The 24,659-nt window shown below is 46.5% G+C and overlaps 1 protein-coding gene across 1 annotated transcript in view; it reads left to right on the forward strand.

Annotated features, from left to right (window-relative positions):
• Positions 1–24,659, forward strand: part of TBX4 (T-box transcription factor 4) — a 326,480-nt gene that overhangs the window by 173,170 nt on the left and 128,651 nt on the right. The window contains exon 4 of the mRNA XM_073670565.1: positions 2,926–3,045. Within this exon, the coding sequence (XP_073526666.1) occupies positions 2,926–3,045 (120 nt within the window). The remainder of the gene's footprint in view (positions 1–2,925; positions 3,046–24,659) is intronic.

Here is a 24,659-nt window from a genome sequence, read left to right on the forward strand (position 1 = left end):
TGAAGGCATACTGAACCAGCATGGCTACCACAGCATCTTGCAGCGGCATGCTATTCCATCCGGTTTGCGTTTAGTTGGACCATCATTTATTTTTCAACAGGACAATGACCCCAAACACACTTCCAGGGTGCGTAAGGGCTATTTGACCAAGAAGGAGAGTGATGGGGTGCTACGCCAGATGACTTGGTCTCCACAGTCACCAGACCTGAACCCAATCGAGATGGTTTGGGGTGAGCTGGACCGCAGAGTGAAGGCAAAAGGGCCAACAAGTGCTAAGCATCTCTGGGAACTCCTTCAAGATTGTTAGAAGACCATTTCCGGTGACTACCTCTTGAAGCTCATCAAGAGAATGCCAAGAGTGTGCAAAGCAGTCATCAAAGCAAAAGGTGGCTACTTTGAAGAACCTAGAATATAAGACATATTTTCAGTTGTTTCACACTTTTTTGTTAAGTATATAATTCCACATGTGTTAATTCATAGTTTTGATGCCTTCAGTGTGAATGTACAATTTTCAAAGTCATGAAAATACAGAAAAATCTTTAAATGAGAAGGTGTGTCCAAACTTTTGGTCTGTACTGTATATTGTAGGTTATTTTTAATACCATGTTTACTACTTGGTAATCAGTGAAGAAACCCAAAAAATAATAGTGGGATTGTTGCTTTGCTGTATTTACTCTGGAAATTTTTTTTATAACAGAATTACAATACTTTAAAGGGGTATTCCCATCTCCAAGATCCTATCCCAATATGTAGTAGGTGTAATAATAATAATATTAGCAAATACCTCCAATTAGAAATGTAGTATAGTATTTTTGATTCGCTATGTCTCTTTCCTCATGTGCATGCATTGCAGGACCTTAGGTATCCACTGTTACGGCCACTAGCAGATAGCTAACTAACTAGCAGTCACTTTATCAGTGGATTTGACCATGGATACCTAAGGTCCTGCAATGCCTGCACATGAGGAAAGAGACATAGCGAATCAAAAATACTACACTACATTTCTAATTGGAGGTATTTGCTAATATTATTATTATTACACCTACTATATATTGGGATAAGAGCTTGGAGATGGGAATACCCCTTTAAATACTCCCCAAAATGATGCTATTGAAAAAAAGCAATTTGTAAAAAAAATTTAAAAAAAGAAAAAAAAATCCTTATTAAACCCTTACATTTGTTTGAACTCATACTGTAGATTAGTTAAAGAAGCACTCCCATTAACTTTGTTTTCCCTAAACATCTGTATATGTGTATGTACTGTAGTCATATGTCATGTCAATGTGTTAATATGCTCACCTACTGCGGTCTTTTCCACTATCCAACACCATTACAGTTCTCTTCTGAGTGACATAATCTTTCTTTAGACTATCCGGCTAACTCTTTGCTCTATGCGTGAGTCGGAAGTCTCCATAGACTTACATTACAAAAGCCACTTCTGGGCAGTGTGACCCAGAGAGCCTGAAGAGCGGTGACGTCACTCAGAAGAGGACTGGAGTGGCGTTGAATACCGGACAAGACAACGGTAGGTAAATATATTAACACACTGACACTACAGTACATTCGCATTTTTAGAGAAACAATATATTCAAAGGGAAAACTTTTCTAATGCCATCTTTACAAAATGGTAAAAAGAGTAAAAAGGAAACGAAAACAATGGCAAAAATTGCTGTTTTTATTCATTATCTCTGGGAAATGATAACAAATAATCAGTAAATTAAATATACCCCAAAATGGTGCTATTGAAAAATGTAATCCATATGCAGTTACATCAAAGGACAAGAAAAACTTGTTTTTTTGGTGCTCATGGGGTTAAAGTGGATATCTTATTTAGCAAACAAAAGCGAGAATGCTGATACTGAGTCCTTTATGATAACTGAGAGGACAGCTCTCTCTCCTCCTGTCCCTTAATGACACTATCTGATCTGTGCAGGGCATGAAAGAAAGCTATATTGACCCCTCCACTTCTTTACACCACCAGCAGGGAATATGCAATTAGCAGGAATATATTTTTCCTATTTTCTGCTTTTTAAACCTGGAGCGCATTTCACGGTATGGTGTTTCCTATAGTCCTGAAAATATGACAATTATCATATACAATACTAGTGAATTCTGAGTTATTTGACAGTGTTCTCTATTCAGGATATTCAATTATTAGTTGGAGAGGAGACTATTAAAAACATCTCTTGCTTTGGAGGAACTATTTTGTCCTACATTGCCACCAGACAATCCAATGATTTGAATGGGCATTGTGTAATTCTGCGTCCCCCTGTGGTGGCACTGCAGGGGAATTGAACATAAACTGCCAGGTTTCTTCACTAATAATAGTTGATCAATGGGAGGTCCCAAAATCCAGAAGGGAAACATTTTGTGATTATGCTGGTAAAGGGACCAGTGAAATAAATTGTGGACCACCCCTTCAAAATTGTATTAGATAACACTTTCATAATAATTGATGTAAGACAGCTGACACTGCATAGAAAGTATTGGGATGTCATACCAAAAATTATGATTTTTCCATACTGCACATACATAAAGATTTTAGAATAATTACTTTAAGTCTAAATTACCCACAATCCTAATAGCCCATGATTCAGTGAATATGGATTTCACCCACAGCTAAAATGAATTAGCTCTATCAAGACAAGGGTTGCAGGCAACACACGGGCTAGTGTAGCTGCTTTCAGACCCACAGATGAAATTTTTATGCAACATGCTTCGTCAAGGTGTAGACCTTCTAGACACTATGAAGAATATCATCTGACATGTACTAGAAGTAACTGTTCAGAAACGTAGGAGAACATGTTCATAAATCAGTCACATATGGTGGTGATGACCTTCATAAATATGGCAATTGTAACTATATTTGTTTCTATTTATCAATGGTGTGCAATTAATGATATTAAGTTTTTAATTTCTTCGTAGGAGAATGTTCCCAAGTTACAAAGTTAAAGTCACTGGGATGAACCCCAAGACGAAATATATTCTCCTCATAGACATTGTTCCAGCTGATGATCATCGATATAAATTTTGTGATAACAAATGGTGAGAGCTTAAATTCATGTTACATTAACTGTTAATGAAGATCAAATTAATTTTTAACACAAAAGTTTTTAACACTAAAAATGGCACGTAAATGCTAATAAATACATATGTACTCTTCTTTTGTATTTTTTACTGTTGATTATTACTGAAGGATTCATCTACCTTGGAAAACTTTTTGTAAGTCTTCATTCATACATTATTTTTTTGTGATGTACGAGAAAAACTGAGTTTAATCAGTGATTTCAGTTAGAGTTTCATCTGCGTTTTATCAGAGTTTGGTCTGAGTTCTGTACATGTGTCATCAGTTTTTCTCTGAAAAAAAGAAAAAGTTTCAGTATTCTTTTCCTAACTAACAATCTGTGAAAACCGGACTGCACTTAGATGGTATCCAAGTGCTGCCCAATTTTTTCGCAGACCCATAGATTTGCATTGCCAATTTTGATCCAACACTTAGATCAAAATCGTATGTGTCTTCACGATTTTGCCTGGACCTCAGTCCAAGAAAAATTGCAGACTTGTGAATGACCTACTATTATACATACAAGTGCTAACACTTGAAAAAACATGGTTAGCACTTGTGCGCAAAAAATCGGACGTCTGACTGAGCGCTTAAAGTAAATGATCCCTAAGGCTACATTCACACATCCAAGGAAAATTTACAATCTGTGAGAAACGGATTGTTTTTTTCTCAGGAGTCATCATTGATGTATCCGTGTAGCAGCATAGTTGCATCTGGGTGCCATCTGTTTTTTTCTCATCAGTTTTTTTCACTTGAAAAGATGTGTTTGTTCCTAAGTCAATAAAAAGACCCCTTAAAGTTTTTTGTTTTAAATTATAATTAGATTTAAATGATTGATCACTAAATTACAAGTACGTGAGAAATGAAAGCAAAACGGAAGCAAAACAGAAGAATCCTCATTAACTTACAGTGAGGAAAAAAAGTATTTAGTCAGCCACCAATTGTGCAAGTTCTCCCACTTAAAAAGATGAGAGAGGCCTGTAATTGACATCATAGGTAGACCTCAACTATGAGAGACACAATGAGAAAACAAATCCTGAAAATCACATTGTCTGATTTGGAAAGAATTTTTTTTCAAATTTTGGTGGAAAATAAGTATTCGGTCAATTACAAAAGTTCATCTCAGTACTTTGTTATATATCTTTTGTTGGCAATGACAGAGGTCAAAGTTTTTCTGTAAGTCTTCACAAGGTTGGCACACACTGTTGCTGGTATGTTGGCCCATTCCTCCATGCAGATCTCCTCTAGGGCAGCAATGTTTTGGGGCTGTAGCTGGGTAACACGGACTTTCAACTCCCTCCAAAGGTTTTCTATAGGGTTTAGATCTTGAGACTGACTAGGCCACTCCAGGATCTTGAAATGCTTCTTACGAAGCCACTCCTTCATTGCCCTGGCAGTGTGCTTGGGATCATTGTCATGCTGAAAGACCCAGTCATGTTTCATCTTCAATGCCGTTGCTGATGGAAGGAAGTTTGCACTTAAAATCTCACAATACATCACCCCATCCATTCTTTCATGTACACGGATCAATCGTCCAGGTCCCTTAGCAGAGAAACAGCCCCCAAGCATGATGTTGCCACTAGAAATGAGCGTTGTTCTACTCGAACTGTTCGCCAATCTCAAATTCGAGCTGTTTTGGGCGGTGTTCGAGCCGGTCGGCGAACACGAACAATTTGAGAAAAATTCGGCTGTTCGAGGTTATGTTCGATAACTGTTCGTGCACCAAAATCATAACTGGATTTTTTCTCAGTAATGATGAAAATTAATGTTAATACGCAGTTTGAGTGTACAGCGGGGTGGGGCGAGGGGCAGGGGATGGATCTCTGCAGGAACAATGAAGATCTCCATTTTTTTTTCTCTTTCCCGCATTTGCAGTGGGGAGGTGCAATCTGTCAGCCTATCAGCAGCGCACACACGGAGCGAAGTGCTTTTTTTCACACAAGCAAGGGCATGTGTGATTGGCAGTGTATGTCACATGTCCTTGCCCTATAAGACCAAGCCATTTTCCCCGTCGCCACCATTTTCTCACTGCTGCAGCTGCATGTTAGACGGCACCGCTGTTGCTGTGTGCGCTATACCTTGTTAATTTCAAGCCAATTTTCGCACAAATATACAGATAGCTTGGGAGTAGGGAATAGTTGTGATTGCAGTCCTTTTAAGGACTAGGTTACAGCATTTCCTACGACTTTTATCAAGCAGGTCTGTGCTCTTAAATAGATAGATTGTGGGAGTAAAGACTAATTGTAATTGGAGTCCTTTTCAGGACTAGGTTACATCAGTTCCTATCATTTTTTGCCAGGCAGGTCTGTGCCAGTGCTGTGCAAGTTTTTTTCACAGCATTTGGCTGAATCTAGCAAAGCTAATCCTTTTTGGCCTATTGCAGAGTGTGTTAGTCAGTGGAGTAGCCTATCTGTGTTGCAAGATATACCACCTGTGTATAGAATACCAATTTTTTTACTGCACCTAGTGAAGTAAAATCTTTTGGGCATAGCATCATTCTATTAGTCCATCTATACTGACCTCCATCAGGTTGCAAACTGAATATAATTTTTTTCTGCATCTAGCTCTGAAAAAATATTTGGGCTTCTAGCAGTGTGTGGGACTTGGTCTATTAGTCCATCTATACTGACCTCCATCAGGTTGCAAATTAAAAATAATTTTTTTCTTCATTTAGCTCTGAAAAAATATTTGGGCTTCTAGCAGTGTGTGGGACTTGTTCTATTAGTCCTTCTATACTGACCTCCAGCAGGTTGCAAATTGAATATAATTTTTTTCTGCATCTAGCTCTGAAAAAATATTTGGGCTTCTAGCGGTGTGTGGGACTTGGTCTATTAGTCCATCTATACTGACCTCCATCAGGCTGCAAATTAAAAATAATTTTTTTCTGCATCTAGCTCTGAAAAAATATTTGGGCTTCTAGCAGTGTGTGGGACTTGGTCTATTAGTCCATCTATACTGACCTCCATCAGGTTGCAAATTAAAAATAATTTTTTTCTTCATTTATCTCTGAAAAAATATTTGGGCTTCTAGCAGCATGTGGGACTTGTTCTATTAGTCCATCTATACTGACCTCCATCAGGTTGCAAATTAAAAATAATTTTTTTCTGCATCTAGCTCTGAAAAAATATTTGGGCTTCTAGCAGTGTGTGGGACTTGGTCTATTAGTCCATCTATACTGACCTCCATCAGGTTGCAAATTAAAAATAATATTTTTCTGCATCTAGCTCTGAAAAAATATTTGGGCTTCTAGCAGTGTGTGGTACTTGGTCTATTAGTCCATCTATACTGACCTCCATCAGGTTGCAAATTGAATAAAAAAAATTTCTGCATCTAGCTCTGAAAAAATAGTTGGGCTTCTAGCGGTGTGTGGGACTTGGTCTATTAGTCCATCTATACTGACCTCCATCAGGTTGCAAATTAAAAATAATTTTTTTCTGCATCTAGCTCTGAAAAAATATTTGGGCTTCTAGCAGTGTGTGGGACTTGGTCTATTAGTCCATCTATACTGACCTCCATCAGGTTGCAAATTAAAAATAATTTTTTTCTTCATTTAGCTCTGAAAAAATATTTGGGCTTCTAGCAGTGTGTGGGACTTGGTCTATTAGTCCATCTATACTGACCTCCATCAGGTTGCAAATTAAAAATAATTTTTTTCTGCATCTAGCTCTGAAAAAATATTTGGGCTTCTAGCAGTGTGTGGGACTTGGTCTATTAGTCCATCTATACTGACCTCCATCAGGTTGCAAATTGAAAAAAAAAATTTTCTGCATCTAGCTCTGAAAAAATATTTGGGCTTCTAGTGGTGTGTGGGACTTGGTCTATTAGTCCATCTATACTGACCTCCATCAGGTTGCAAATTAAAAATAATTTTTTTCTGCATCTAGCTCTGAAAAAATATTTGGGCTTCTAGCAGTGTGTGGGACTTGGTCTATTAGTCCATCTATACTGACCTCCATCAGGTTGCAAATTAAAAATAATTTTTTTCTTCATTTAGCTCTGAAAAAATATTTGGGCTTCTAGCAGTGTGTGGGACTTGTTCTATTAGTCCTTCTATACTGACCTCCAGCAGGTTGCAAATTGAATATAATTTTTTTCTGCATCTAGCTCTGAAAAAATATTTGGGCTTCTAGCGGTGTGTGGGACTTGGTCTATTAGTCCATCTATACTGACCTCCATCAGGTTGCAAATTAAAAATAATTTTTTTCTGCATCTAGCTCTGAAAAAATATTTGGGCTTCTAGCAGTGTGTGGGACTTGGTCTATTAGTCCATCTATACTGACCTCCATCAGGTTGCAAATTAAAAATAATTTTTTTCTGCATCTAGCTCTGAAAAAATATTTGGGCTTCTAGCAGTGTGTGGGACTTGGTCTATTAGTCCATCTATACTGACCTCCATCAGGTTGCAAATTGAATAAAAAAAATTTCTGCATCTAGCTCTGAAAAAATATTTGGGCTTCTAGCGGTGTGTGGGACTTGGTCTATTAGTCCATCTATACTGACCTCCATCAGGTTGCAAATTAAAAATATTTTTTTTCTGCATCTAACCCTGCCAATAGTTTTGGCCTAATACCACAGTTTGGCCACTCAGCTCTGCTCGGTTACCATCCATTGTGTTTTTGTGCAAACAACTCCAGAGTTGTGAATTAGTTAACCACCAAAATGAGTGGAAAAAGGCCTGCTGCTGGTGGAAAGGGGAATAGGCGTGTTGGGAAGGGGAAAAAAGGTTGTGTCCGTGGGGTAGGTGCAGAAGAAAGACCATCTTCCAGCCAAACTAAAATGTCTACTTCTTTTAGCGGACAATGTGATAAGATCCCTTTCTTACGGCCACGCCAATCGCTACAAATTCCAGATGAGGCACAAAAACAGCAGGTGCTTCAACGGATATCAAGTGCTCCTTTAACTGGGCTCTCCTCCACATCAACTTCAACATCACAAATACTCCAGTCCTCAAAGGTGTCACCCAAATCGCACTTGCTTCCTCACAGCTCCCAAATCTCCAGCTGCCCGTCTGAGTATGAGGTAGAACAGATGGTTGAGTCTGCAGAGCTGTTTACTCATACTATAGCCTGGGAATCAGAGGTCGACTCCAGCGCTTCTGTGAATCCAGACGAGGAAATGATCTGCACTGATGCCCAGAATCTTTATGAGTCGGATCCAGGACCAGACGCAGAAGGTTCTGACCATAATGTAGACCCTCATTCCCAAACTGTAACTCCTGTTGGTGGAGACAATGAGGAAGACGATGATAAGACTCAAATACCTGATTGGAGCGACAACTTTAGTTTTTTGTCAGGGCAGGAACAGGTTGGCTCTGAGGACGACGGGTGTGATAACGCACAGGGTGATGATGATGAGGTCGGAGATCCCACTTACTGTCAACCCACAGTCAGCCAAGAGATGAGGTCAGCAGAGGAGGTGGAGGAAGATGCTAGTGACGACGAGGTCAGGTTGCGCCTTCCTGGACAGAGACGTAGTACTGGAAGCACGTCAACAACTGCATCCTCAAACACAACTCTGCCTCTCACCACAAGTCGTGGTGGCTCTTCAGGTCGCATGGGTGCTAAGCCTTGCATAGCCTGGGCATTTTTTCAGATCGATAAAGATGACCCAACTCTTGTTATCTGTAACATTTGTCAGCAAAAGCTAAGTAGAGGCCAAAAAATACATAGTTTGAGTACTTCATGCATGAACCGGCACATGGACATGAAGCATAAGTTGCAGTGGGAAGCTCAGTGTGCTACAATGCGGCCTAGCCGGCCGGGCCAACCACCGTCTGCCATATCTTGTGCATCCGCGGCCTCTTCATCCTCTGTGACTGGGGGGACAGCAGTCACACCTGTTTTGGGGCGCAGACCTGCCACCTCTTTACCCGCAACAGCCAGCGTGATTGGCAGGTCATCATTTTCTTTGGAGGTGGTAACACCAGCTGGTGTTGAGCGCTGTCCGACATCGATAGCACCACCTTTGGATCAAGGCAACCTAACATGTCCGCCTGCATCTTCCTCACAGACCGGCAGTTTGCCGGGGACACCCTTATCAACCCCGTCTAAGCACAATAGCCAGCCCTCGGTCCCTCAGATGTGGACAAGTAAAAGACCATTTCCTCCTAGCCATGAGAAAGCTAAGAGGTTGAATTTCACCATCTGCAAGCTCTTGGCTACAGAAATGCTGCCTTTCCGCCTGGTGGACACAGAGGATTTTCGAGACCTTATGTCCGTCGCAGTGCCCCAGTACCAGATGCCCAGTCGGCACTACTTCTCAAAGAAAGGTGTGCCTGCGCTCCACCAGCATGTCGCACACAACATCACCGCTTCTTTGAGAAACTCTGTGTGTGACAGGGTGCATTTCACCACAGACACTTGGACGAGTAGGCATGGACAGGGGCGTTACATGTCGCTGACTGGGCACTGGGTAACTATGGTGACAGCAGGACAAGGGGCTGCTGTCCAAGTCTTGCCGTCCCCACGAGTTGTGCGTCAATCCTCTTTATGTCAAAGTTCCTCCACTGCTTCTGCCTCCTCAACCTCCTCTCGGTCTTCCACCTGCACCCAAAGCCTGTCTGGTCATGCCACAAGCTTTCTAACTGCGCAGAAGGGATCCTGCACACCTCCTTACTATGCTGGCAGTAGGGCTCAACGTCATCAGGCGGTTTTTACATTGAAATGTCTGGGAAATGTGAGTCACACAGCTGAGGAGTTGTGGTCAGCTCTGGAGAACCAATTTCATGAATGGTTGTCTCCACTGGACCTGAAACCAGGGAAGGCCGTGTGCGACAATGCTGCAAACCTGGGTGCGGCCCTTCGCCGGGGCAATGTCACACACTGCCTTGTATGGCTCACGTGTTGAACCTGGTTGTCCAGCAATTTTTAGCCCACTATCCCAGACTAGATGGCCTTCTGCAGAGGGCACGGTCGCTGTGTGCTCACTTCCGCCGTTCGCATCCCGCAGCTCAGCGACTTACATCTCTACAGAAGTCGTTGGGCCTGCCACTTCACCGGCTAAAATGCGATGTGCCTACCCGGTGGAATTCAACTCTGCACATGTTGCAGCGACTGTGGCAGCACCGACAAGCCCTGGTGCAATACGTTCTGACGTATAGCCTGGGCCAACGAGATTCAGAGGTGGGGCAAATCACGCTGGAGGAGTGGTCTCAGATCAGGGACCTATGCACCCTTCTGCACAGTTTTGAAATGGCGACGAAGATGTTTAGTGCTGACGATGCCATTATCAGCATGAGTATTCCGGTGATTTACATGCTGGAGCACATGTTAAACAGAATTCGGAGTCAGGTGGTGGCACAAGAGGAGGTGGAGGAAGTAGAGGAGGAGGAGTTGTATGCGGAAGGGCTAACATCTGCAAGGTCCAGACGGTCGGCAGCACCAAGGCGGCAGGCATGTGAGGGTGGGGGAGATGATTTTACCAGGGCGCATGGTAGCAGCCAAACTAGTGAGGAAGGTGCAGGAGCCCAGGAAGAAGTGGAGGACGAACTGATGGAAGACTCATCAGATGAGGGAGACCTTGATCACATTTCTGTTGTGCGAGGTTGGGGGGAGAGGACAGAGGAAGGAAGCATGATTGTTACCTCGCCACCAACACAACAGGGACTTGGTGCTCCTGGATGCGCAACACACATGAGTGCCTTCTTGCTGCACTACCTGCAACATGACCCTCGAATTGTGAGAATTAGAAATAATCCTGACTACTGGGTTGCCACACTGTTAGATCCCCGGTACAAAAGTAAATTTGCAGAAATTATTCCTGCCATAGAAAGGGATGCACGCATGCAGGAGTATCAGCAGAGACTGTTGCAGAATCTTACATGTGCTTTTCCACAAAATACCAGTGGTGCACGTAGTGAATCTCACAGTTCCAACTTGCCAACCGTGGGACCGTCAAGTGTTCAGCACTCAAACCGTAACAGAACCACAGTATCTGCTGGTAACATCAATTTGCGGAATCATTTCACCACTTTTTTAGCCCATCCTTTGCAAGGCCACAGGAGACAAGAAGTCTGACACATAGTCAACGCCTAGAGACGATGGTACAGGAGTATCTCCAAGTAAACATTGAAGCCACGACTGTGTCACTGGACCCTTGCTCTTTTTGGGCTTCCAATCTGGATAAATGGCCGGAGCTAGCCACTTACGCCTTGGAGATCTTGTCATGCCCCGCAGCCAGCGTTCTGTCTGAACGTGTGTTCAGCGCTGCTGGTGGTGTGCTGACAGATAAGCGCACGCGGCTCTCCACTGATAATGTAGACAGACTCACGTTCATAAAGATGAACAAATCATGGATCCGAAACGACTTTTCTACCCCTGTGTCATCCTGGGGAGAGTAAAAGCTTGATGATTGGTTAAAATCACCCTACCAACCGTTTTAAGCTTTCAAATTACTAATCATGTTTATCTGTATCTTGACTGGAAAATAATTTGGGCTTTGTAGCAGTGTGCAGCACTGATCCTATTAGGCCATCTATAATAAGCTTCACCAGATTTAAAATTAAAAATAATTTTTAGCTGCATCTAGCCCGGAAAATAATTTTGGGGCTCCGAGATGCGCAAGACACATAAGTGCCTTCTTGCTGCACTACCTGCAGCATGACCCTCATATTGTCAGAATTCGAAGTAATCATGACTACTGGGTTGCCACACTCTTAGATCCCCCAAACTTTTCGATCAACCTTTTCATTTTAATAAAGACCAAAAAAATGGTCATTTTTGAAATTATAAGCATTAGCAGGTTGTTAGAAACTGAAATCAAACAGTTTTCAACTCAAAACTTTATTCTAGGTGATGTTACATTTTCACATAGGACCCCTTGTTCGAAAGGAGCTTCTGAACTCTCTCGTCCATTGAATTTGTCAGGTTTTGGATGGTTTCTGCTTCAATTGTTTTGCATGAGGACAGAATACCCTCCCAGAGCTGTTGCTTAGATGTGAACTGCCTCCCGCCATCATAGACACTCCTTTTAATGATGCTCCAAAGGTTCTGAATGGGGTAGAGGTCAGGGGAGCATGGGGGTCACACCATAAGTTTGTCCCCTTTTATGCCCATATCAGCCAGAGATGCAGATGTTTTATGTGCAGCATGAGATGGTGCATTATCATGCAGAAAAATGATCTTGCTGTGAAATACACGGTTCTTCTTCTTGAACCATGGCAGGAAGTGCTGTTTGAGAAAATCCACATACATTATGGAGTTCATCTTTAGCGCCTTCAGGGATCCTAAAGGGGCCGACAATCTCTCTCCCCATGATTCCAGCCCAAAACATTACTCCACCTCCTCCTTGTTGGCGCTGTAGCCGTGTTTGCGTGGGGTGTCCATCAACCAGCCATCCTCCACTCCATTCATCTGGACCATCGAGCGCTGCACGGCACTCATCCGTGAACAAAACAGTTTTGAAATCAGTCTTCATGTAATGTTTGGCCCACTGGAGCCGTTTCTGCTTGTGTGAAGTGGATAGAGGAGGTCGACAGGATGGCGTATGCACAGCTGCAAACCTCTGAAGGACCCTGCATCTTGTTGTTCGGGGGACGTTGGAGGCACAAGCAGCTTCAAAAACTTGTCTGCTGCTATGACAAGGCTTTTTTGCCGCTGCTCTTTCAACCTGACGTAATTGCCTGTAGGAAAGAGTCCTCAATTTGCCCTTATCAGCACGCACACGTGTGTACTGTGAATCAGCTACATACTTCTTGATTGCCAAGACACTTCATCCTGATCATCGCACAATGTTGATTGTAGTCATGCCTTGACCTAAACACTCCACAATTTGTTGCTTCTCAGCAGCTGACACATCCTTTTTCTTTCCCATTTTGGCAGAAAATGTAGGCTGCTTAATAATGTGAGAGAGCCTTCTTAAGTAGTCTTGCCTTTCATTGGACACACCTGCCAAACTAATTAGCACAGGTGTCTGCAATTGCTTACAGTGATATAAAGAGCCCTGACACACATCACCATCAATGAGTTTAACTGACAAACAAACAAATTCTTCCCTTATCACTCCTAAACACTTTTTGCATAATAATTTGGAACGCGGTGTACATGTGCTTTTCCACAAAACACCAGTGGTTCACGTAGTGAATCTTACAGTTCTAACTTGCCAACCGTGGTCTGTATGGAATTGTTCAATAAAGGGCCCAAAATTAAGATAACATAGATGGGAGAGGTCTCTATGAATAGGAATTCCTAAGTATTTGATACCCTGTGAGGGCCAGGCAAAGGGAAAGTTGGACTGGATGGAATCCTATATGGATTTAGGGAGGGAGACATCGAGGGCCTCAGACTTCGCTGCATTGATTTTAAAATTTTACCATGTAACAAAGTGATCTATTTCAGCCATAACAGCAGGGATGGATATATGTGATTGAGTGATATATACTAGGACATCATCAGCAAATAGAGAGCACTTGTACTCGGTGCCTCCCACCTCAATCCACCTAATATTGGGGTTATGGCGAATTGATGAGAGCAGGTGCTCCGTCACTAGGATGTATAAGAGAGGGGACAGAGGACATCCCTGCCTTGTCCCATTGGTGATTGTGAAAGGTGATGAAAATGTTCTGACGCACCCCCTGGGCCTTGGGACACCCGGAGCCGGACCCTTTTTGGTGGATGCTGGTGGTTGTAGTCTTCGTGGCGGCGATCCGGTTCCGTGGCTCAGGGCGGTCAAACCAGTGGCGGAACTATTTATGTGGTTTTGATGTTTAAATGTCCGACTACGCCACCCGTGGATTGCGGTCAGAGTGAACCGCCGCTACAGGGCAGACCGCTAAGGCTGGTGTTGTGGGTGCAGCAGAGCGTAGCATAACTCCCCACGGGAGGAGTATAGCCTCAGGGCAGTGTATGCGGAGGATGCCGGTGATGGTGCAGGGCAGCAGCAGTAACGACACGGAGTCAGTGATGCAGTTCAGGGCCTTTACTCACAGTTCTTATTATCCAGACCACGTCTGCAGGTAACGGCTGCCCACGTCGTACTGTGCTCACCAGGTGAGGGGCTCAGACAACTCCCAGATAACTTTGGAGCGCTTCACAGGACCCCCTTTGTGTGTCCTTTGTCTGGCCTTTCTTACCAACACTTCTGTCCGGCTGCCTCGGGCCTCCTCTTGGTAAACTTGGCGCCAGTTTCCCTGACCCTATGTGGTGCCTTCCTAGCGGGTGGAGCAAGGGGCTGCGCCACATAAAATGTCAGAGCCTCCGGTGTCTAGCTGAGGGTCGTTTCCTGCCTCCACTAGTTCGGGGACCGGTCTCCCCCTTTGGCCTGACCCCTCCACGCAGGTGGATTCGGGCGTGCGGTGGCGACTCGCCCGTCCGCACCCCTGGGATCCCTTCATTCCTCGTTCCTGGAGCCTTCTCCGCTCCTCTTCCTTCCTTCTCCCTCTTGCAGGCCTGGGCCTCTGTTACTAGGCCCGCCTCCGGAGCAGAGCTCATGCAGAGCCCCTGCTCCCAGCCACTTCTGCTCAGACTTCTCTGCACTGAACTAAGATGGTGCCCACCTTTTATACTCCCTTCTCAATGCACCCAGGAACTGCTTCCTCCCTGCTCCTGCACTGCAGGGTTCCCCTTCCTCAGTGTTCCCTCCCCCCACTCCAGCCAGGGACAGGGACTGTCGTGCCCATCTCAGGGGCATATTGGTCACCCTGCCCCACGGCAATGTGGTGTAATGCATGCAGGTGTCGGGTCCTGATCCACACTCCATCCTTATCTGAGAGTGAGATATCACACCTCTGGGTGAGGTGCAATACGTCTGTAGCAACCGAGCCCTCGGTGCTACAGTTCCATTTATCTTCAGCCTAGGTGACGTATTGTGATACAGGGCCGTGATTTTGGCTATAAAAGGGTCCCCTAGACCCCTACCCCAAGCTCTTTAAGAGAATCATATATGGCGTGCCAGGAGACTCTATGGAATGCTTTCTCAGCATCCAACGAGAGTATCTAATTACAAATTTTTAACTGCATCTAGCCCAGGAAATACTTTGTGCCTAGTAGCAGTGTCTGCTAGTCAGCGGATTATCCCGGCTGTTAAGCAAGCTACACCACCTGTAGTTTAGACACTTAATTTTTTCAAAGGAAATGCTTCGGGACCATGGGATACTTAGTGAAGAGCATCAGGAGGCACCCCAAGGCATAGGGGCTGGGACTGGCAGTAGGATGCCTTGCGGTGGACAGCCGAGCTCGATCCTTATAAAAGCTTTTTAACTGCAGCAGCTTTAGTGGACGCTACTGGAGCTGGAATTACCGCGGCTGCTGGCATGAGACTTGCCCTCCAATAGATCCTTGTAAATGGATTTAAAGTGTATTCATTCAAATTAGAGAGACAATTTAAATTAAAAAGCTTAGAGCTGCCTCCACCACAGGGGGGCTCGCTCGACCCACCAGCGGACAGGCACCAGTATTGGGAGAGGGGGGCTGGCCATCAGGGTTCACCGCGGCTCTGGCACAAACCCGGCGACACGGAGGTGGCACGGGCAGGAGCGGACTGGCCGTGTCGGCTTCTCACTTTTTGGATTTTAGAAGGGCATGACATGCCTATATCTGTGTCTCCCCCTCCTTTTACTCCTCCACCTCTTTTATTTTCGCATGACTATATGTACTTGTCACTTTTCCATGTGTTAGTTATGTCTTCTGAGCAGTTTGTCAGCTTTTGGACACCTTTGAAGGTGTTTTCTATGTGTTTCTATGTGTTTTTGTTTGCCTGCCATTGGTTTTAACGGTGTTCGAAGGTGTTCGACGAACAGTTCGACGAACAGTTCGACGAACAGTTCGGCGAACACACGGGTGTTCGACGAACCGAACCGAACTCGAACACTACGGGGGTGGCTCAACACTAGTTGCCACCCCCATACTTCACAGTAGGTATGGTGTTCTTTGGATGCAACTCAGCATTCTTTCTCCTCTAAACACGACGAGTTGTGTTTCTACAAAACAGTTCTACTTTGGTTTCATCTGACCATATGAAATTCTCCCAATACTCTTCTGGATCATCCAAATGCTCTCTAGCAAACTACAGATGGGCCCAGACATGTAATGGCTTAAGCAGGGGGACACGTCTGGCACTGCAGGAACTGAGCCCCTGGCGGCGTAGTGTGTTACTGATGGTAGCCTGTGTAACGTTGGTCCCAGCTCTCTGCAGGTCATTCACTAGGTCCACCTGTGTGGTTCTGGGATTTTTGCTCACCGTTCTTGAGATCATTTTGTCCTCACGGGGTGAGATCTTGTGTGGAGCCCCAGATCGAGGGAGATTATCAGTGGTCTTGTATATCTTCCATTTTCTAATTATTGCTCCCACAGTTAATTTCTTCACACCAAGCTGCTTGCCTATTGCAGATTCAGTCTTCCCAGCCTGGTGCTGGGTTACAATTTTGCTTCTGGTGTCCTTCGACAACTCTTTGGTCTTCACCATAGTGGAGTTTGGAGTGTGACTGTTTAAGGTTGCGGACAGGTGTCTTTTATACTGATAACAAGTTTAAACAGGTGCCAGTACTACAGGTAATGAGTGGAGGACGGAGGAGCCTCTTAAAGAAGAAGTAACAGGTCTGTGAGAGCCAGAAATCTTGCTTGTTTGTAATTGACCAAATACTTATTTACCACCAAAATTTGAAAAAAAATCTTTCCAAATCAGACAGTGTTATTTTCAGGATTTGTTTTCTCATTTTGTCTCTCATAGTCGAGGTCTACCTATGATGTCAATTACAGGCCTCTCTCATCTTTTAAGTGTGAGAACTTGCACAATTTGTGGCTGACTAAATACTTTTTTTCCCCCACTGTATATGGTCAAGTCTGATCTGTTAACATGGATCATAATATGATCTGCCCTGAGTCTCACAGATCTCACACTCAGATCTGTACTTTTCACCGATGTGTGTATAGATCAATAAGGATGTGGGGCGATGATGAGTTTTTGATGAGTTATGGCGCTGCATATTTTCACTGTGTTAAAAAAAACAGTACTGGATCCAGTAAGCAAAAATTGGATCTGTTACAAATGAAAGAAAAACAGATGGCTAATTAAAGGATCCATTTTCCATAGACTTCAATGTTAAAAAAAAAGGATCCAGCAGAGATCAGTTATTTAAAAACAGACTAAAAAGTTGTGTCTGCACAACTTTTTTGCCAACGGATTGTTGCTTGATCCGTTCTAACTGATCACTACTGGACATGTAAACATAGCCTAATGCACATGTTTTTTTTTCCATTTCTACATACAGACCACAGCATGTTTATGTATGGTATGGTTAGGAGAGTTATAGTTAGATCCAGAAATATTTGGTCAGTGACACAAGTTTAATCATTTTAGCTGTTCACCAAAACATATTCAAGGTACAATTATATAATCAATATGCACTTAAAGTGCAGATATACAACTTTAATATGAGGGTATTCACATCCTAATTTGAGTACGTAGCTGCCTCTTTTTGAAGGGACCAAAAGTAATTGGACAATAATCTCAACAGCACTTTAATGAGCTGCATGGGTTAGTCCCTCATTAAGCCATCATCAACTAAGCAGGTAAATGGTTTGGAGCTGATTACAGGTGTGGCATTTGCATTTGGAAGATGTTTCTGTGAACCCACAACATGTGATTAAATTACTTCTCAAGGGAAGTGAAACAGACCATCATTAGGCTGAAAAAAGAAGAAATCCATCAGAAATATAGCAGAAATATTAGGAGTGGCCAAATCAACTGTTTGGTACATTCCGCAAATAATAAAAAGAGTGCACTGGTGAGCTTGGGAACTCAAAAAGACCTGGACATCCATGGATGATAACAGTGGTGAATGATTTCAGAAAAACCCCTTCACAACATCCACCCAAGTGAAGAACACTCTCCAGGAAGTAGGTGTTTCAGTATCTAAGTCTACCATAAAGAGAAGACTTCATGAGAGCAAACACAAAGGGTTAATTGACCTTAAACATAGAAAGACCAGATTAGAGTTTGCCAAAAAAACTAGAGAAGCCAGTCCAGTTCTGGAAAAGCATTCTTTGGACACATAAAACTAAGATCAACCTGTACCAGAATGATGGGAAGAAAAAAATATGGAGAAGGCTTAGAATGGCTCATGATCCAAAGCACACTACATCCTCTGTAAAACATGGTGGAGGCAGTGTGATGGCATGGGCATGCATGGCTTCCAATGGCATTGGGTCACTAGTGTTTATTGATGATGTGACTGTAGACAAAAGCAGCCAGATGAATTCTGTAGTGTACAGGGCAATACTTTCTGCTCAGGGTTAACCAAATGCAGCAAGGCTGATTGAGCGGAGCTTCACAGTACAGATGACCCAAAACATGCTGCGAAAGCAACCCAGGAGTTTTCTAAGGCAAAGAAGTGGAATATTCTGCAGTTGCTGAGACAGTGACCAGATCTCAACCCTATTGATCATGCATTTCACATTGTAACATACCTGGCGGCGTCCTTGCATAGTGGTCCATCTCCCACTGTGTAAGAGCGCGCACTTGATTTCCAGTCCAGACTATCACTCTGGCTTTCCTCCATGCTGTCTGCTTGCCTCTGTTTCTTCTGCTTAAGGGTGGCGCCCGATCACTTCCTGCTTCTTGTAGCTGCTGCGGGCACACCCCTTGTGCGTCCTCAGCCTATTGCTGTCTGTCACCTGGTATTTAACCCAGCTCTTTCCTGGAATCCTTGCCTGAGCATCTTGTGCTGTCAGTTGGCCTTTGGTCGCTGACGTGCCAGGTCCTTTCCTGTTCCCTGCCTTCGGTTTCAGTTCCTGTGTCTGAACTGTGTCCTGTCTGAACTATCTTCTAGCCTGTTGTCTTCTGCCTATCCTGGAGACTGTATTTCCAGGCCAGTGTGAACACGCTCTTAGCCTGTTCTTTCCGCCTTCTAGGGGCTGCATACCTAGACCCGTTCCTGTATCTTGCCTGTTCCTGTCTGAACACGCTCCTAGCCTGTTCTTTCCGCCTTCTAGTGGCCGCTTACCTAGACCCGCTCCTGTATCTTGCTGCTGTGTCTGTTCTTGTCTGAATACTCTCCTAGCCTGTTACCTGTTTTTCTCTATGTCCGTACCTTCCCTTTTCCTGCAGAATATGATCCGGTACCTAACTCCTACTCGTTGTCCCTGTACTCCCGTTTGTGAGTTTAGAGTCCACTCGCTACTTCATTGCAAGTATCTTGTGTGTACCTGGTTCTGCCTTTCCCTTCCAGTCTGTTCCGTGTGAACAGAGCCCACTCTCCACTCTGCTCTGCCTTGCTCACCGCTCCGGCGGTTCTTACCTGCTCTGCCTTGCTCACCGCTCCTGCTTTTTCCACTCTGCTCTGCCTTGCTCACCGCTCCTGCGGTTTCCGCTCTGCTCTGCCTTGCTCACCGCTCCTGCTGTTTCCGCTCTGCTCTGCCTTGCTCACCGCTCCTGCGGTTTCCGCTCTGCTCTGCCTTGCTCACCGCTCCTGCGGTTTCCGCTCTGCTCTGCCTTGCTCACCGCTCCTGCGGTTTCCGCTCTGCTCTGCCTTGCTCACCGCTCCTGCGGTTTCCGCTCCTGCTCTGACCCTTTGCTCACCACTCCTGCGGTTTCCGCACTGCTCTGACCCTTTGCTCGCTGCTCCGGCAGTCTCGCTCTGCTCTGACCCTTTGCTCGCTGCTTCGGCAGTCTCGCTCTGCTCTGTCCCTTTGCTTGCTGCTCCGGCAGTCTCGCTCTGCTCTGACCCTTTGCTCGCTGCTCTGGCAGTCTCGCTCTGCTCTGACCCTTTGCTCGCTGCTCCGGCAGTCTCACTCTGCTCTGACCCTTTGCTCGCTGCTCCGGCAGTGTCGCTCTGCTCTGACCCTTTGCTCGCTGCTCCGGCAGTGTCGCTCTGCTCTGACCCTTTGCTCGCTGCTCCGGCAGTCTCGCTCTGCTCTGACCCTATGCTCGCTGCTCCGGCAGTGTCGCTCTGCTCTGACCCTTTGCTCGCTGCTCCGGCAGTCTCGCTCTGCTCTGACCCTTTGCTCGCTGCTTCGGCGGTCTCGTCCTGCTCCTCTCTCGCTCACCGCTCTAGGCGGCCTTGTCCTGCTCTTCTCTCGCTCACCGCTCCAGGCGGTCTCGTCTTGTTCTGCTCTTGCTCGCCGCTCTGGGCGGCCTCACTCTGCTGCGTTTGTCCACCGCATCTGCGGTTCTGTTCCTGAGTCCCAGTCTGTACTGGGTCCTATCCACTCGGTGCTCCAACCTGTCCTACCTGCCAGTACCTCCCTGTCTGCATACCAGTCGTGCTTACCAGCATCCGCCAGTCTGCATACCAGCCGTGTCTGCCTATACCCAGCAGTCTGTGTGCCAGCCTAACCTGCCTGTTCCTGTATTCTCCGGTGTGGGCCAACAGCCGTGTCCGGAGTCTGACCTGGAGTAGACCCTGGTTCCTCTGCTCGGTTCCTCCCTGGTGCACAGGCGTCGTATGCCGTCGTGCGACCTTGGTCGGATCGGGCAGATACTTAGTTACGCCCCTCCAGGCACTCTCCGGTTCATGACCCAGTGGAACTACTAAACACGCACACGCCAGTCAGTCCGGGCGTGTGCATTACAGCATGCTCAGGCCATGGTTCCCGTTGAGCCCCACGGCCTTCGCTCTCTGAAACGTTTTCCAGCGAATACGTGCATTAAAAATAAATAAATTAAAAAAAAAATAATTAAATTTTTTCTTTAGCTGAGTTCCAGGCGAATTACGCACCCATCCAGATGGAACTTTCTGCACTCGTTCCTGCGGATCCGCCACGGTACTAGGGGGATCCAAGACAGAGTCGTGCATTTGTGGAGCAATGCTTGCTACACTTCAAGGTCTACCCTCTTTGTTTTCCCACCGATCGGGTTAAGGTGGGATTCATGATGTCTTACCTAGCGGGTGATGCCTTGAAATGGATCACCCCCCTATGGGACGCACAGGATCCTATCGTCCTGGACTTGCAGGCCTTCCTGGTGGCCTTTCTAATGGTCTTCGATGACCCTAACCTTGAAGTCCCTGCTGAAGCTTCATTTCCCTGTATCCCGGAGCAGCCCCGACGGGTAATGTGCGTGGGTAGTGCACCAGTGCTCCTGCCCGAAGAGACTTCTGCCCACCTAGAATCCACACAGGAAGACTTCCTGCACCCGGTATCTGATGCTTCACCCACTTTAACCGGTGAGCCTGTCCAAGGGTACTCCGAAGCAGTGATTACCTCCGAGTCTGTGCATCTCTACTACATGGCGGAGGACCCCCTGTTGCCTCCTGAATCCTCCGGGATACCACCTGATGACAAATGGAGAGAGACTTCCCTACACCCGGTACCCGATACTTCGTCCGCTCCGTCCTGTGAGCCTGACAATCGGTACCTCAAAGCGGTAGCTAACCCCGAGTCTCTACACCCCTCCGACCAGGCGGAGGACCTCCAGTTGTCTCCTGAACCCTTCGGGGTGCTACCTGGTAGCAAATGGACAGAGTCTTCCCTATACTCTGTACCTGATACCTCGCCCGCTTCGTTCAGTGAGTCCGACCTAGTGTACTCCGAAGCAGAGGTTATCCCCGAGTCTCTACACCCTCCGACCAGGCAGAGGACCTCCAGTTGTCTCCTGAACCCTTCGGGGTGCTACCTGATAGCGAATGGACAGAGACTCTCCTATACTCGGTACCTGATACTTTGCCCGCTTCTTCCAGTGAGTCTGACCTAGTGTACTCCAAAGCAGAGGTTACCCCCGAGTCTCGGCACCCCTCCAACCCGGCGGAGGACCCCCAGTTGTTTCCTGAATCCTCCGGGGTACCACCAGATAACAAAGAGACAGTGACTTTTCTACACCTTGTACCTGATACCTTGCCCATTTCATCCTGTGAGCTTGACAAGATGCACCCCAAAGCAGAGGTTACCCCCGAGTTTCTGCACCCCTACAACCTGGCGGAGGACTTCCAGTTGTCTCCTGAACCCTCTGGGGTGCTACCTGATAATAAGTGGAGAGAGACTTCCTTGTGTGCTGTTCCTCGTACTCCACCCGTTTCGTCTGTTGCTGAGGATGGCTGGATAGGAGGTAGCATCCTAGCTACCCAGATGAGACCAGTTTTGTCTCTTCCTGTGGACAGTAGAAGTAATCTCCTTGAAGTGAAGGATTGGCCCTCAAATTCCCTGCGGAAGACTCTGGCAGGCCTGAAGAAGAGGGGGCGTAAGGGGGGGTACTGTAACATACCTGGCGGCGTCCTTGCATAGTGGTCCATCTCCCACTGTGCAAGTGCACGCACTTGATTTCCAGTCCAGACTATCACTCTGGCTTTCCTCCATGCTGTCTGCTTGCCTCTGTTTCTTCTGCTTAAGGGCGGCGCCCGATCACTTCCTGCTTCTTGTAGCTGCTGCGGGCACACCCCTTGTGCGTCCTCAGCCTATTGCTGTCTGTCACCTGGTATTTAACCCAGCTCTTTCCTGGAATCCTTGCCTGAGCATCTTGTGCTGTCAGTTGGCCTTTGGTCGCTGACGTGCCAGGTCCTTTCCTGTTCCCTGCCTTCGGTTTCAGTTCCCGTGTTTGAACTGTGTCCTGTCTGAACTATCCTCTAGCCTGTTGTCCTCTGCCTATCCTGGAGGCTGTATTTCCAGGCCAGTGTGAACACACTCCTAGCCTGTTCTTTCTGCCTTCTAGGGGCCGCATACCTAGACCCGTTCCTGTATCTTGCCTGTTCTTGTCTGAGCACGCTCCTAGCCTGTTCTTTCCGCCTTCTAGGGGCCGCATACCTAGACCCGCTCCTGTATCTTGCTGCTGTGTCTGTTCTTGTCTGAATACTCTCCTAGCCTGTTACCTGTTTTTCTCTATGACTGTACCTTCCCTTTTCCTGCAGAATCTGATCCCGTACCTAACTCCTACTCGTTGTCCCTGTACTCCCGTTTGTGAGTTTAGAGTCCACTCGCTACTTCATTGCAAGTATCTTGTGTGTACCTGGTTCTGCCTTTCCCTTCCAGTCTGTTCCGTGTGAACAGAGCCCTGTCCACTCTGCTCTGCCTTGCTCACCGCTCCGGCAGTTCTTGCCTGCTCTGCCTTGCTCACCGCTCCTGCGGTTTCCGCTCTGCTCTGCCTTGCTCACCGCTCCTGCGGTTTCCGCTCTGCTCTGCCTTGCTCACCGCTCCTGCGGTTTCCGCTCTGCTCTGCCTTGCTCACCGCTCCTGCGGTTTCCGCTCTGCTCTGCCTTGCTCACCGCTCCTGCGGTTTCTGCTCTGCTCTGCCTTGCTCACCACTCCTGCGGTTTCCGCTCTGCTCTGGCCCTTTGCTCACCGCTCCTGCAGTCTCGCTCTGCTCTGTCCCTTTGCTCGCTGCTCTGGCAGTCTCGCTCTGCTCTGTCCCTTTGCTCGCTGCTCTGGCAGTCTCGCTCTGCTCTGACCCATTGCTCGCTGCTCCGGCAGTCTCGCTCTGCTCTGACCCTTTGCTCGCTGCTCTGGCAGTCTCGCTCTGCTCTGACCCTTTGCTCGCTGCTCCGGCAGTCTCGCTCTGCTCTGACCCTTTGCTCGCTGCTCCGGCAGTCTCGCTCTGCTCTGACCCTTTGCTCGCTGCTCCGGCAGTCTCGCTCTGCTCTGACCCTTTGCTCGCTGCTCCGGCAGTCTCGCTCTGCTCTGACCCTTTGCTCGCTGCTCCGGCAGTCTCGCTATGCTCTGACCCTTAGCTCGCTGCTCCAGCAGTCTCGCTCTGCTCTGACCCTTTGCTCGCTGCTTCGGCAGTCTCGTCCTGCTCCTCTCTCGCTCACCTCTCCAGGCGGCCTTGTCCTGCTCTTCTCTCGCTCACCGCTCCAGGTGGTCTCGTCTTGTTCTGCTCTTGCTCGCCGCTCTGGGCGGCCTCACTTTGCTGTGTTTGTCCACCGCATCTGCGGTTCCTGAGTCCCAGTCTGTACTGGGTCCTATCCACTCGGTGCTCCAACCTGTCGTACCTGCCAGTACCCCCCTGCCTGCATACCAGTCGTGCTTACCAGCATCCGCCAGTCTGCATACCAGCCGTGTCTGCCTATACCCAGCAGTCTGTGTGCCAGCCTAACCTGCCTGTTCCTGTATTCCCCAGTGTGGGCCAACATCCGTGTCCGGAGTCTGACCTGGAGTCTGACCTGGAGTAGACCCTGGTTCCTCTGCTCGGTTCCTCCCTGGTGCACTGGCGTCGTATGCCGTCGTGCGACCTTGGCCGGATCGGGCAGATACTTAGTTACGCCCCTCCAGGCACTCTCCGGTTCATGGCCCAGTGGAACTACTAAACACGCACACGCCAGTCAGTCCGGGAGTGTGCATTACACACATGCTTAAGACAAAACTTAAGGCAGAAAGACGCACAAACAAGCAACAACTGAAGTCAGCTGCAGTAAAGGCCCGGTAAAGCATCACAAAGAAGGAAGCCCAGCATTTGGTGACATCTATGGCTTCCAGACTTCAGTCAGTTATTGCCCGCAAAAGATTCTCTACAAAGTATTAAAAATTAACATTTTATTTATGATAAGTTTAATTTGTCCAATTACTTTTGAGCCCCTGAAATGAGGAGGCTTTGTAGAAAAATGGTTGCAATTCCTAAACGTTTCACAGGATATTTTTGTTCATTTTTTTAATTAAACCTGAAAAACTTCAATTTCATCTCAGTTTTTTCATTTTAAATCAAAAATAGTTGCATGAAGAGCCCAAATCATGCAGATTTG

The sequence above is a fragment of the Phyllobates terribilis genome, unplaced genomic scaffold, assembly GCF_046119375.1.
Source record: "Phyllobates terribilis strain yellow unplaced genomic scaffold, ASM4611937v1 Scaffold_2__4_contigs__length_985480577, whole genome shotgun sequence".
Taxonomy (NCBI): domain Eukaryota; kingdom Metazoa; phylum Chordata; class Amphibia; order Anura; family Dendrobatidae; genus Phyllobates; species Phyllobates terribilis.